This window comes from Hyperoodon ampullatus (genome assembly GCF_949752795.1).
Source record: "Hyperoodon ampullatus genome assembly, chromosome: 7".
Lineage (NCBI taxonomy): Eukaryota > Metazoa > Chordata > Mammalia > Artiodactyla > Ziphiidae > Hyperoodon > Hyperoodon ampullatus.
The window spans coordinates 7,939,161-7,952,799 of NC_136920.1; the positions used below are offsets into that span (position 1 = coordinate 7,939,161).

Sequence of the window (13,639 nt, forward strand, 5' to 3'; positions counted from 1 at the left end):
CTGTTTGAGGGACCTGTGGGGTGAGGATTAGGGACGCACTCTCAGCTGGATCCCTAGGGCACTGGTTAGAATTCCCGCCAGCAGTGACTTCTCTTTTCAGTGTCCTACCTGCCATGGCTTGCTTACATATGTTGAATATGAAATAAATATGTTATTCTCATCTTATTTGATATTTTGCTTATGTGAGTATCTCTGCACCTCCTAAATTTAATTATGACATGTATGTTTATTATAAAGATCTTCTGCCACATGATAAAAAGGTTGAAGTTTCAGACTTCTTTGGAATCCTTGAGCATTCCTGGGGTTTTACTTGGAAGGATATTCTTGACAAATCCCATGGTAAATTGGCTGTTGTATTTCTGCTGTCGTTTCTGTGGCAGACCTTCCCATCGTATCTTCTTCCTAGTTGTATTATTTAGCTCATTAGTGTCTGACTTTTTTCTAGGTGTTTTCTGACAGTTTGGGTCATCTGTGACAATGACATTGTTTCATTAATTTTGCGGTACGCGGGCCTCTTACTGTTGTGGCCTCTCCCGTTGTGGAGCATGGGCTCTGGACGCGCAGGCTCAGCGGCCATGGCTCACGGGCCCAGCCGCTCCGCAGCCTGTGGGATCCTCCTGGACCGGGGCACGAACCCGTGTCCCCTGCATCGGCAGGCGGACTCTCAACCACTGCGCCACCAGGGAAGCCCTGTTTCATTTATTTTGATTGTCACTTGAAAATCATCCATGTTTTACTTCTTCCCACTAGGGCCTATTGGGTGAGCAGCTCCAGATAATACAAGAGATGAAGGATTTCCAGGTTATGGGCTTGTTTGTGGCCAAGCCGGCCTGCTTTCCTTCTTTGGGACTTGGGGGATAAACTGAATCGAGTTACACAGCTTAGAACAGTAGCTCATCTGTTTGCTCTTAACGTGGACTGAGCTTTCGAGAGGATGTGACAGGAAGGAAAACCAGGCCTTTTAACTGATGTCACGCCTGTCCTGTTGCTTGGTAGCCGGAAGCCCGTGCTGGCTGTGCCTGGATATGGCAGGCCCTTGCGACAAGCCGTGCACTGGGGGCGCGGGCCTGAGTGGAGGGGAAGGGAGAAGCCTGCCTGTCTGCCTCTGCGCCTGCCTGCCTCCCGTGTCCTCCTGAGCCAGGGTGGACAGCTAGCTTGCCTCCCGGGAAAGGAGGTCCTTATTCTTGCAGAGGTTCCCACATGCCATGATTGCTTTCCTTTAAATAAGCTGTTGAAAAATATTCTTTAAGATGACTTCTATTTACATCTGTGAAACGTTGTTTCTGTAGAAGCACATTCAAGTTTCACTGGTGAAGAAAAATGAGATTTTTTTTTCCTTTCTAAACCATTGAGATATAGTTCACGTATCACATACTTCACCTGCTTAAATTGTAGGATTCAGTGGTTTTTAGTATATGGGTTTTTTTTTGTTTTGTTTTTGGCCGTGCAGCATGTGGGATCTTAGATCCCCCACCAGGGATTGAACCCGCATCCCCTGCATTGGAAGCTCAGAGTCTTAACCAGTGGACTGCCAGGGAAGTCCTAGCATAGGGTTTTTAATATATCCCCAGGTATGTGCAGCCATCACCACAATCAGTTTTAGAACAATTTCATACCTCACAAGGAAACCCTGTCCCCTTTAGCCCCCTCCCGCCCTAGCCCTAGGCACCCACTCTGCAGATTTCCTCGTTCTGGACATTTCATACGAATGGAATCATTTAATATCTGGTCTTTTGTTCTGGCTTCTTTCACTGAGCATGTTTTTAAGGTTCATCCATGTTGTAGCATGTGTCAGGACTTCATTCCTTTTTTAAAAATTGTGGTAAAATATGCATGGCATAAAATTTACCATTTTAACCATATTTAAGTGTATAGTTTAGTGGCATTAAGTCGGTAACGTTGTTGTTCAACCATCACCACTGTTCATCGCAAGAATGTTTTCATCTTGCTAAACTGAACTTCTGTGCCCGTTAAACCGTAATTCCTCATCACTCCTGGTAACGCCTCTTTGAATTCATTAGGTCACTCCGAATCTGTTTTAGTTATTTTGTGTGTGTTTCCTGGAATGAGGTATGTCCTTTTGAAGTCTAGCCCTGCTGACAGCTTGATTTTAGCGCTGTGAGACCTGTCTAGAGGCATCTGACCTCCAGAACTGTAAGATAATAAATGTGTTTGTTTGTTTGTTTAAATTTATGTTTGTTTGTTTAAATTTATTTAGTTATTTATTTTTGGCTGCGCTGGGTCTTCGTTGCTGCGCGCAGGCTTTCTCTAGTTGGGGCGAGCGGGGGCTACTCTTCCTTGTGGTGCGCGGGCTTCTCATTGCCATGGCTTCTCTTGTTGCAGAGCATGGGCTCTAGGCGCGCGGGCTTCAGTAGTTGTGGCTAGTGGGCTCTAGAGCTCAGGCTCCATAGTTGTGGCGCATGGGCCTAGTTGCTCTGTGGCATGTGGGATCTTCCCGGACCAGGGCTCGAACCTGCGTCCCCCACATTGGCGGGCGGACTCTTAACCACTGCGCCACCAGGGAAGCCCTGTGTATTTAAAGCCACGAAGTTTGTGGTCGTAAGTGACAGCAGCCACAGGAACAGAGACATTTGTCTTATGCAAGTTAGTACAGACCTGTCCTGACGTCGGGCTCCTGTGATGGATGGCGGTGCCTGCAGCACCACTGTGTGTCTGGCATGGCACGTGGTGCCCTCCTGCTTGTGTCCCATCTCTCAGCATGAGGGTTAAAAGCAAGGATTCTGGAGCCAGATGCCGTCTTCCGTTGTGGCTCTGCCACTTTCTTGCTTTGTTTCCTCCTCTGTGTGATGGAGGCAGTACTGTCACTGCCCTGTAGGTTGTCGGGAGGATGGAATGACCCCACCCTTGTTGCATGCTCAGGACGTTGCGGCCCCAGGGCTCCATGACCCTGAGGTCTTACAGTGACTGGATTTAAGTGCTGCTCCTTTACAGAGGAGTGCATTTTTGAGGGTCTCAGAGGTTTAGCAGCGTGCCCAAGATTACACAGCCAGTAAGTGCAGAGCTAGGGTTTGAATCGGCTCCCTGGCTCTGAAGCCTGTGGCTTTTCTTTTACATGATACCCTCTCCCGGGAAGAGGGGACTGTCCCTTGGGGAGCTTACAGTCTAAATTAGAGAGCCAAGGCTGACCGCCAGCCTGTTAGAGAACAATGTAAGGTGGTCAGTTACCAAATATAACAGGCAGGAGTTTGGAGAAGGGAGGTTCTGGGAGAGTGCTGTGGGTCATTGTCATTTTCAGAAAATCTCTATTGAGCATCCACCATCTGGGGCCACTGGGCCTTGAGAATTGAAGTTAGATGTGACCCCTGTCTTCTGGAGCTAGCAGGGAAGACAGCAAAAGATTCTTGAGGAGATTGGACTTGGAACTTGGTTTTAAACAGTAGGTAGTTTTTATTGTTTTATAAACTTATTTATTTTATTCATTTATTTTTGGCTGTGTCGGGTCTTTGTTGCTGCACGCGGGCTTTCTCTAGTTGCGACGAGTGGGGGCTACTCTTCGTTGTGGTGGGCGGGCTTCTCATTGTGGTGGCTTCTCGTTGCGGAGCATGGACTCTAGGCACACGGGCTTCAGCAGTTGTGGCATGCGGGCTTCAGTAGTTGTGGCTCGTGGGCTCTAGAGCGCAGGCTTAGTAGTTGTGGCGCACAGCCTTAGTTGCTCCACGGCATGTGGGGTCTTCCTGGACCAGGGCTCAAACCCGTGTCCCCCTGCATTGGCAGGCAGATTCTTAACCACTGTGCCACCAGGGAAGCCCAGTAGGTAGTTTTTAGATGGCAGAGAAGAGTGGAGTTTCCAGACTGGAAGAACAGGAGTAAGTGGATGTGGTGACGCTGTATCAGTTACTACTAGGTTTAGCTGCTTATAACAGAGAACCCCAGAGTCACAGTGGTTAAACAACATAGAAATTTATTTCCGTTGTGCATTAAAGAGGTCCAGGAGTAGCCAGGCTGAGCAGGTGTGGTGGCTTCACAGCTTGATGGGGATGCAGACTCCTTTCAACTAACCGCTCTGCTATTTCTAGGATGTGGCCGTTAATCTCGTGATCTAAAGCTGTTAAAGCTCTGGCCACATGTGCTAGTTAGGATCCTAGCAAGAAAATGGAAACACCACTAGGATTTCAGCAGCCATAGAGCATTTAATATAGGGAATTGGGTGAACAGGCGGTGGAGAACCAAAAAAGCAAAAAGGGAACAGAAGTGATTAAAATAAGGAATACTAAGTGTGCAGGAAGCAGGCTCCTGGGGCTGGGGGACAAGGGAAGAGGTTGGGGTGATCAGAACCTGGAAGCTGAGAGGAGGGGCCCACAGAGTTGGGATCCCCACCTCCAAGGAGAGGGCACTGCTTGGCTATTGCTGGGGACCCTGAGGCTGGTGCTGGGGTCGCCCAAAGCAGTGAGGATGGGAACGGGCGGGTTGCTGCCACAGCACGCGGGCAGGAACGGCAGGCAGACACGTCTGCTGCCAGAACCTGATGAATGGGAGCAGCTGATAAAGGAGGTTTGTCATCGGCAGAGTCCCAGCCCAGCATCACAGCAGAACTGGAGTGGGAATTTGGAGCCCAGAGGCAGTAGCTTAGCACTGACCCACGACTGTCTCCGCGGTCCACACAGCAGGATGGATGGGGAAGAGGGGGCAAGTGCGTGAGCATGTCTGACGTTGATTCCCCAAAAGCCACAGACACACTTCCTTGACATTTTATTTGCCAGCACTTGGTCGCACAGGCCCGGCCAGCTATAGAGGCAGCTGGTAAAAAGAGTCCTGACGCAAGGCACGTTGCTGCCTGAGCACAGCCCAGGTTCTCTAACCCAGGAGGGTGGGGAGTGTCCGCCACAGGGGTGGAACTTTGAGCATTTTTGTGGCACCGTTAACGCAGCAACGTTAACAACCTCCAGATAAAAGGTTCTCCCTGTTATCTTTCTTCCTCACACAAAGTGAACTCTGTCTTTTGGACCATTTTTTGATGGTGCTTGTCACTGCGTGCTCAGGATCCCTGTCTGACTGGGCGTGTGATGAGGCAATTTAGGTTTGTATTTAGCCTCACTTTGGGGAACGTAGCTTCGCTAAGACTGTCAGTGGATAGGACAGGGAAAGAGGCTGCTGGCGTCTGTGACTGGGGGATGTCGTTCTAGGAAGCTGTGGTCCACCTTGCTGATAACTTTTTCTCCACAAGTTGCGCCTATACTGCTGTATGATATTGATGCCTCTGACAGGCAGGTATAGACTCAGGGTTTGCTGAAGCATCTGGTTCAGACATTGTCCCATGATTTTGAATTCTGTCTTACAGTTTTATGTCTGCCTTCTTCATTAGAGCAGAAGTTTCTCAAGGGCAGGGACCAGAGCCTGTTTCAGTGTTGTGTTACCCGAGCTTCCAGCTTGGTGCTTTGCTTATGTAATAGTTCCCTGCAGTTTACTGACTGGCTATGAATAGGATTTGGGGACTCTGAAGTCTACTACAGATGAGGTGCCTCTGGTCTCGAATTCCTAATTGTACAGTATTTTGTGTTCATTTAACTCCAATCCCTGCATTAACTAACCACCCTCTGCACCTAATCATTTCCAACCCAGGCAGGTGATTTGTCCCCGAGGCTATGCTTTCCTGTTTAAACGTCCCCTGTGACTTGTTGCTTGTCTTTGGTAGTCACAGTAGAAGGTTTAGGGTATTGAGAGCTCTGAGAGCTCCAGTAATTGTTAATGTTGCAAATTTTTTGAAAAGGCTGTTAGGCAAACCTGGTTGAGAAGGGCTGGATCTTTCCACTTCAAGTGGAAAGTCCTGTAGGAGATGGTTTAAGTATTGCCCCGAGAGTTTAACCTGGCAGTGATGGGTATATGATGGGAATTTTGGGTCATACATGAATGTGGGCTGGAAGGGAGGCATCTGGGATTTCCCCCCATTCCCAGGGCTGAAGAGGAGGGTCTCCTCGCTCCTTGTCACTCTCTGAGGCAGATGCCACATGCAATTATAAAAACTCCCCCCATCACTGTCCTAGAAGAACAGATCCGGAATTTGCCTGTTTTTACTGTGACTCGTGGAATTGATCTGAGAACTGCGGAGTTAATCATTTATGTTGCTAGTATCCTGAGAGATTAAATGAAGACTTAGATGAGGACAGTTCTTGTGAGATAGATCCTGACTTCTCATCCACAAGCAATTTAGCTTGCTTTCAAAATACAGTTACTTACGGTCCTCTTGTTTCTGACAGAGGTGGCCTCAGTAACATGCTGTTCCAGTGCTCCTTACCTGACACTCTGGCCACCATTGGTGACGAGCCTCGGAAGGTTCTCCTGCGGCTGTATGGCGCGATTCTAAAGATGGTGAGTTCCTCGGCTGCTTGGGGATGGGAGGGGCCTGGTCACAGTTCTAATCCTCTTTCCTAATTACCTGGGAAGAGACTTAAAATATGTTAGTGGTGTTGTAAGAGCTATTTAAATATATTGCTTTTGCTTTAACTGGGCTGCACAACTTGGTTTTTTGTTTATATTCTAAGTAAATTCTGTCTTTACTTACTATTTGTTAGTAAACTAGTACAAATACATCCAGCTTTATATCCAGAGGAAGTACAATGTTGGTTAAATCTTTAATAGTGCTGGATAATGCTTGGATTTTCCACACATTGAAATTTTCAGCTCAGACTTAAGTTGTAAAATTCGAATGTGGGGAAAGCATCATCAAAAAGGGTTTGCAGGATAGTCCCAGTGGAAAAGTATGAGCTCAGTGAAGCCGAATTTATTAACTACCTCCCATTGAGATTTCTTTAAAACTTTGAATTTGTTAGATTCCTCATCTTTCTAAATTTTTATATTACTTAAATAATTGAATCTTTCAGTTAAAGTACCTTATTTGTTGAATTGTCTTAACCAGTTATAGGATATCCCAAATGTCTGGATTTAAAAAAAAATAACTATACCATGAATTTATCATTTTACTGACCACACATATAAATGTGTATGTTTCTGTGGTAGAATTTTGATATCCATTTAAATCTTCCTTGGAAGGGCCCATTTTGATCTTCATGAAACGGAGAATAGTTTTCTGACTCAATTTTTTTTTTTTTTTTTAAGACTAGTCTCTTTCAGCTCAGTCTAGAAAGCAAGTCATGTCCATATCTGTGATGATTCGATTATATGTTTAGAAATATTAAAGTTAAAATTGGCACTCTGGATATTAACTCATTTAAAAAAATTGTCATCATGTGACTGAACCTTTTCATTGGGTAATTTTCCCTTAACCCTGTCCAGCTGTGAGAGTGGTCAGGGTCTGAGGTTAGGAACAAGCTAGCGTGTCTGAGGAAACCCAAGGCCACTTTGGCATTAGGTTCACGTGCTGACTGACAGCCGACCCTGCCCCCGCTGACTGACAGTGTACAAGCAGAACAGGGTCTGTGCTTATCATGCAGTCCAGTTTTTTATTTAATCAAGTTGCCGTTTCAGAGCAGTTCTTGAACTATACCCAATTAATGTCCTTTTGGGACTTTTAATGAAATCAACCTTCAGCCATTTTTTTCTCTGAGGACTTCCTGTAACAATTAAGTCCCATTTCTGCCCATTCGTTTCGTGTGCTTTCATTTAAGCAACACTTTAAAAATACTTTAATAACTAGCTGCTGGAATTGCATGCGATATGAGACTACTTAAATCTGATTTATGGAGCCTTTGTTTCTATTTCAACTTAAATAGGAGCGTTTTCAGTGTGCACGGTGCGCTCCTCCTAGGCCGGGGGCAGGCCCTGTGCCCTGAGAGCAGCAGAGCCCTGTGGAGGTGAAGGGATGCTCTGATGCATGCTGTCCAGGACGCCACTCACCAGCCACATGTGGCCCTCATATGCCTGAAAAGTGGCAAGTGCAGCCAAGGAATGGAGTTTTAAATTTTACGTAATTTTACTTATTTAAATTGCAATGGTTACATGGAGCTGGTGGCTGCTGCATTGGCTGGCATGTGTGCCCTGTTAAGGACAGGTAACTTAGTAACAGCCGGCTGCAACGCAGGCCGTGACCTTGCAGTTTTCTTTTCCCCTAATAAAGATTCACCATCAGTAGTTAATATTTTGTCCTTTTTGAAGTTTTAGCAATCTAGAATTATTACCTGATAGTACTTAAGTGCAATAGAAATGTCTGGAAATAGAATTTGTTTGAACAGAATTCCATGTCCCTATTTATTTTTAAGGGGAAAAAAAGACTATTAGGTAACTCAGCAAAATAGAGAAGAATTGAAGCCACTTAAAGTGGCATTAACTTTTACCAAACCAACGATCAGAGTGTGTTTTACATGCAGTTAGTGGGGGCGGAGGGGGCAGCACCCTGGATTTAGCCTCTCGATGCTATTTTTACGAGGCTGTTAGTTTCCATTCCTGAAACTGCATCTGCTGATGAAGAGTAGAAGCTGTGCTTGAAAGCACATGGGTAGAAAGGGAAGCAAGTAGCTCACGAGATGGATAATGAGCAAACGTCTGACAGTCTCACAACTAACTGACTCTGACAACAAACTCATTTTTGTTAGAAAAAAGCTGTTCCTTTGCTTTATAGGTGGGACTCAGTGTTTTCAATATAATTACACAGTTGATTGAGTCCCTAGTTCAAGTACACTTTTTTGTTGAAGTTTGAACTTAGTAAAACCATGAAACCTACAGCCTCAAGTATTTTTGGTTCCCAAGTTCTTTGGGGTTTGGCAGGGGCACCCGCTGCCAGTTAGAGTTTCGGACATTAATGGCCGTTTTAAACTGCTGGCCATTTGAATACTTTGGCAACATGAGGAGGAGAAGAAATTCAGGAACTCCGAACAGGAACTTCAGTTTAAGAGAGAAGGAAAGTAAGGGCCCGAGGCTAAGCAGTCAGTAAGACTCGAGGCCGGCGGCAGTGCCTTGCGCTTTACAAGTTGAGCTCTCACGGCATGGTGCCAGGGATTGCACCAAAAATGGCCAAAATTGATAGTAACTTGCCAGGATTTGCATTAATTAAGAGATGTGGCTGAGCAACTATGGAACCCAAATAATAAGTCACATTACTTTCATAAATGCATGGATTAAAGACAGAAATATCACGCAAATCAAACATGATGCTTTCCTTATTTTTGACTCTACTTAGAGGAAAGCACACACACACACCCCTATACATGCATGTACATTTGTACAGATATAACTTGGTATTTCCTAAATTGTCTATATAAATGCAGCTGTCACATCCTTCAAGGTGGATTAGAATGAGCTCCTTCCCTGAAACATGTTAATTGATGACTGCACATAATGATAGACTTACGTATTTCCTCAGAATGTTTAGCTGTTTTGCTTAATTACATGATAGACTGGGTTAGTTTAGTGTGTCCCTTCTTTCCCTTTCTCCTCCTCGTTCCAGCTTTGGAAGTTTTTGCCTCTGTGAGAATCAAATATCATGTAGCAGTACTTTTTTGATTTACATTTACAATCATTTACAAGTAACTTGGTTTAAAATAACGAGATGCTTCTCGACTTTCTTGTTTTTCTTCATCTTGGTGTTGCAAGATGTCGGACTTCCCTTATTTCCATAGCAGCCCTGAAATGGCTGCTCTCTGGTGCAGTTCACTAAGGCTTAAGTAGCAGGAGGCCAAGTAAAACCTCCTGGTTGGGTTTAAGGCCCACAGTTCTGCCCCCTAAACAGCTATCTCTGCCACCCCCCATTTCTGTATAAGATGAGACACAAGCAGGCTTCCCAGCTGTACCCTGGATGTTTTGTTTAGGATTTGTGTTAATTTTAGGGCGTATGGAAAGTCCTGTGTTGGACAAGGGGAAAAATGGGTCCTTTTGAGGATAAAACAAGGTAAGACACACACAGCTTCGAAAAACTGCCACACCACACGATATTATTTGCAGGAGATTATTAAACGTAAAAATATTGGTGTGATCTTAAAACAATGAATGTCAGTAGAATTCAGTGTCTATTTCACATAGGCCAGCTTTAACTTTAATGACAAGGAGGTTATTCTCATTAGCTGCATAGACGATGGAAACCGAATTCAACTATAAAATTACCCGTGACTGAAGCAGGTAGGATAGCTCGGTAGAAGTTCTGAGAAGTACTGGTTTAGCCTTTGCCATTGCGGAAAGAGAGATAACTGCTAGAAGAGAGCTTGAAACAATAAAATTAGCTGTCAATGTAACTTGATTTTTTTCCTTTCTGGTACTGGGAAGGAACATGAGCTCTGCATCGTCCAGTAGCAGCCTTTTCCCAGAAGCAAGTTTGGCTGATTACAAATAACCAGTTTGCTTATTTATCATGAATTGTGGAAGACACAAATGTCAGTACGTATTGTTCTTTCAATGTAACCTGTGCCAGTTGGCGGAAGTCTCAGAGGGGGCTTTGCCCTGCCTCTTGTCAGAACAGCGGCTGTGTCGAGCCAGTCCCTTCTCTGCATGAATGGAGAGATTTGGCCTCACCGTTTTGAGCGGTCTCACAGGCATGAACGTTTATAATACACCAACGATCTCTCGAGTGCTGTCTGGGAAAATTTTGTTTTTGTTCTTTGAGTAGTAGAAGGCTAATATTAGTGTTTGTTGAAGTACTAACTATAATTAAATGAAAGGCATCAAGGCACAACGCAGATATGTATCAGTGACTCAAAAGAGTACCGTTTGGGACACGGTCTTTTTTGAATCCAGAAAACAAAATGTCTTCTTCCCTATTTTCTCTTAACCCCAGTTTAATTAAAAATTCAGTCACGATAAATTACAGAGCAGCCTACAGATAGCTGGCAGTAAACTCTTGGCTACTGAGAAGCTGCCTGCTTGCAGCACGTCCCTCTGGAGCTGAGACGGCATGGCTGCCGCTCCTCCATGCAGAGCCCGCTCCGTCCCGAGAGGCTGAGCACATGTCCCTGCTCACTGAACACGGTGCATTCGATTTTTTTTCTCATTGTATTAGGTCATCATGACCTAATTTACTCTGCTTTTACAAACTCCCCTTGTATGTGTTGAGCATGGTGTAATTATACCTATTTCTAAGGCAGTCAAAACCTCCCTCTCAGAAGTGAAACATGTTTCTAGTATTGCGTGTTCCCATTTGGTCTAACCTCGTATTTCTTCCATTAATACTCTCCAAAGATAGTTGCCAAATTACAACCTACAGTGGTACCACCTTCCGTACCTGCTTTGGTGCCTTCTTTTGATAACTAAATAAACCCCAAACTCCTGTGTCTAATTTTGACATATGCAAAGTGTCTTTGTCTTGCTGGTCTTAAATGTTTGGGCTTTAGAGCATGAAGCCAATACAGATTTCTGGTCCCTGGAACGCTGGCGTGACCGCAGCCCGCCCTCTTGGGAAGGAATGTCTTTGTGCTGGGTGGCGTGAAGGGCGTTGGGGGCAATGTACCACTTTAGCTGTATGTGCATGTGTTCTCTGCTGCAGGCTTGTCCATGCGATCGTGCCTGGAGCACTCTGGTTTCCAGGTGACAGACACGATTCACGGTATAGTATGAGTCCTCTGAAGTTGGAGCATTCTCTACAGCTTTCATTTCTTTCTTTTAGTTCTTGGTTTCAAGAAATGTTTTCTAAAAACAAAGTTGTAATGCTTATGTTAAGTAGCACCAGCTACAGTTTGTGCTTGCTTAAAGAGGTACAGTAGTTAAGATTTCAGAATGTTGTATATATCACTTCGGGTTTTTTGTTTTTGGGGGGGTTTTTTTGGTCCAAAGCAGATCAGACCCTTTCTTCTGTTTCCTCAGTAGAAAATGACAAACATTTCATAATTTTAGAAATTTATGGGCCTCAACTTGAAAATTCATTTGAGGTATTTAGCTGCTTCTTCCTTCATACCACTTTCAGCCTTAAGGAAATGCCATGTACATATTGATATGGTGGTTAGAGTTAGAAACCTCCTTCTCTGTCCTAATCATTTAGTGTCCTTCTCCCCCACCCTGTGCCTTTATGAAGGTCAGCAGTGCTGATCTGATGTGGAAGGACACAGGCTGGAGAAGCGAAGGCGCTCTTCCTGGAAACGCGTTGCTTACACGTCAGCCCTTGGGGTGCTCGTGCCGAAGGAACTCAGAAGCCTTTGGAGTCTTGGGGCCTCAGGTTACCCTGGATCAGACCTCAATCTTGAGAAGGTCCTGAAAGGCGCCTTCTTTACTTGGACTTCCACTCACCTGTCTTTCTCCTAGTTCATGTCTGCCTAGAGCCTTTTAGACATTCTAGTCTCCTCTTGATGTTCGTCAAGGCATCCGACTTTGTGAAGCTCAGCAGGGTCACATTGTCTTAGATTGGTCCTTGGGCAGATCGAACGTACTCTAGAAGAACGTTAGGAATCATTTGTCCAGTAAAACGTTAGGAATCATTTGTCTCTTTAAATTCTCGTAATCCATATGTGTTCACTAGGTAATCACATAAGCTATACTTTAAATCATTGCATTGTCATCTCACATTTTAATGTGTTCTATAAAATATTTTCAGAGAAGGCTGTAAGAAGCCATGAAAGCAGTAAATGCAGAATGTTTTCATAGAGATCAGGAAGCAGGAAGGTTAGGGTCCGTGATACTGAGAAGAAAACTTGAGAAGAACCACATGACTGCTGTGCATTCTAGGGAGTCAGGATTCTCACCCTTTCCTGCCCCAACTCTCCTGAGAGGTGGGACACAGCCCGATCGATCGTTTACAGGGATGGTGGCAGGTGTGGCCCCCTTGTTGAGAACCTCTTCTCTCGTAGAGAGTCGACATGGTCAGATAACCAGGGTGGATCTTAGAATCTTCAGAGCCACAGGCAGTATAGTCAGGAAGCCCATGTCACTCCAGGGCCAGACGAGCATCACAGCTACTGAACATTCAGTCTAGTGCAGCCCATCCTGTTACTCTCAGGATAAACACTGATAGTCTGGAGTCCCTCGGGACTCAACTCAGGAGGTTAATCTCAGGTTAGTGAAGAGATGGATGATATTCCTAGACCAGATCTTAGATGCCCTAGAAGTTGAGTCTAGCTAACATTTGGATTATTCTTTCGTAATCACTCATTTATAGATCCCAAAGCACTTTATCAAGGCTGCAACCAACTTACTCCTGTTTTAAAAGAGGCTTTATCTCCACACAGCCACACATACACAGACTAGGGAGAATGAAGATGCTGCTTTGTTTCATCTCACAAATGTGGTTTTATTAAAGTAGTTTAATCATAAAACTAGTTCCCTCAGCATTAGCAGACTCTTTTGTTAAGAACTGGCCAAGCGATGAGAGTTTATTTGGCTTAAACAAATTTAAAGAAATAAGCCTGTTATATTGTGGAATACCAGGTAACTTACTTTTTGCATAGTCTTCTTTAAAGTACAGAAACCTCTAAAAGCCTCTAAATGCGACTTTGCCAGAAAAGTAACATTTGAAACCTTGTACCAAATATATTTATTGTAAAAGTAACATATACTTTTAAACACTTTATTTAAAGTATAGGCGTATGTACAGTAAACAGTCAGAATTCTCTATGCTCTCATCTTACTGCCCTAGCTCAGGGGTCCCCAACCCCCGGGCTGCAACCGGGCTGCACAGCAGGAGGTGGGCCTTGCCGCCCCCCCGTCGCTCCCCGTCACTCACATTACGCCTGAACCATCCCTCCCACCCCCGGTCCGTGGAAAAATCATCTTCCGTGAAACTGGTCCCTGGTACCAAAGAGGTTGGGGACCG

At 44.9% G+C, this 13,639-nt stretch overlaps 1 protein-coding gene across 4 annotated transcripts in view; it reads left to right on the forward strand.

The window, feature by feature from the left end:
• Nucleotides 1-13,639, forward strand: part of CHKA (choline kinase alpha) — a gene marked incomplete at its 5' end in the record, with an annotated part of 61,011 nt that overhangs the window by 18,836 nt on the left and 28,536 nt on the right. For all 4 annotated transcript variants that reach the window (XM_079709035.1, XM_079709036.1, XM_079709038.1 and 1 more), the window contains one exon: nt 6,216-6,327. In XM_079709035.1, the coding sequence (XP_079565161.1) occupies nt 6,216-6,327 (112 nt within the window). The remainder of the gene's footprint in view (nt 1-6,215; nt 6,328-13,639) is intronic.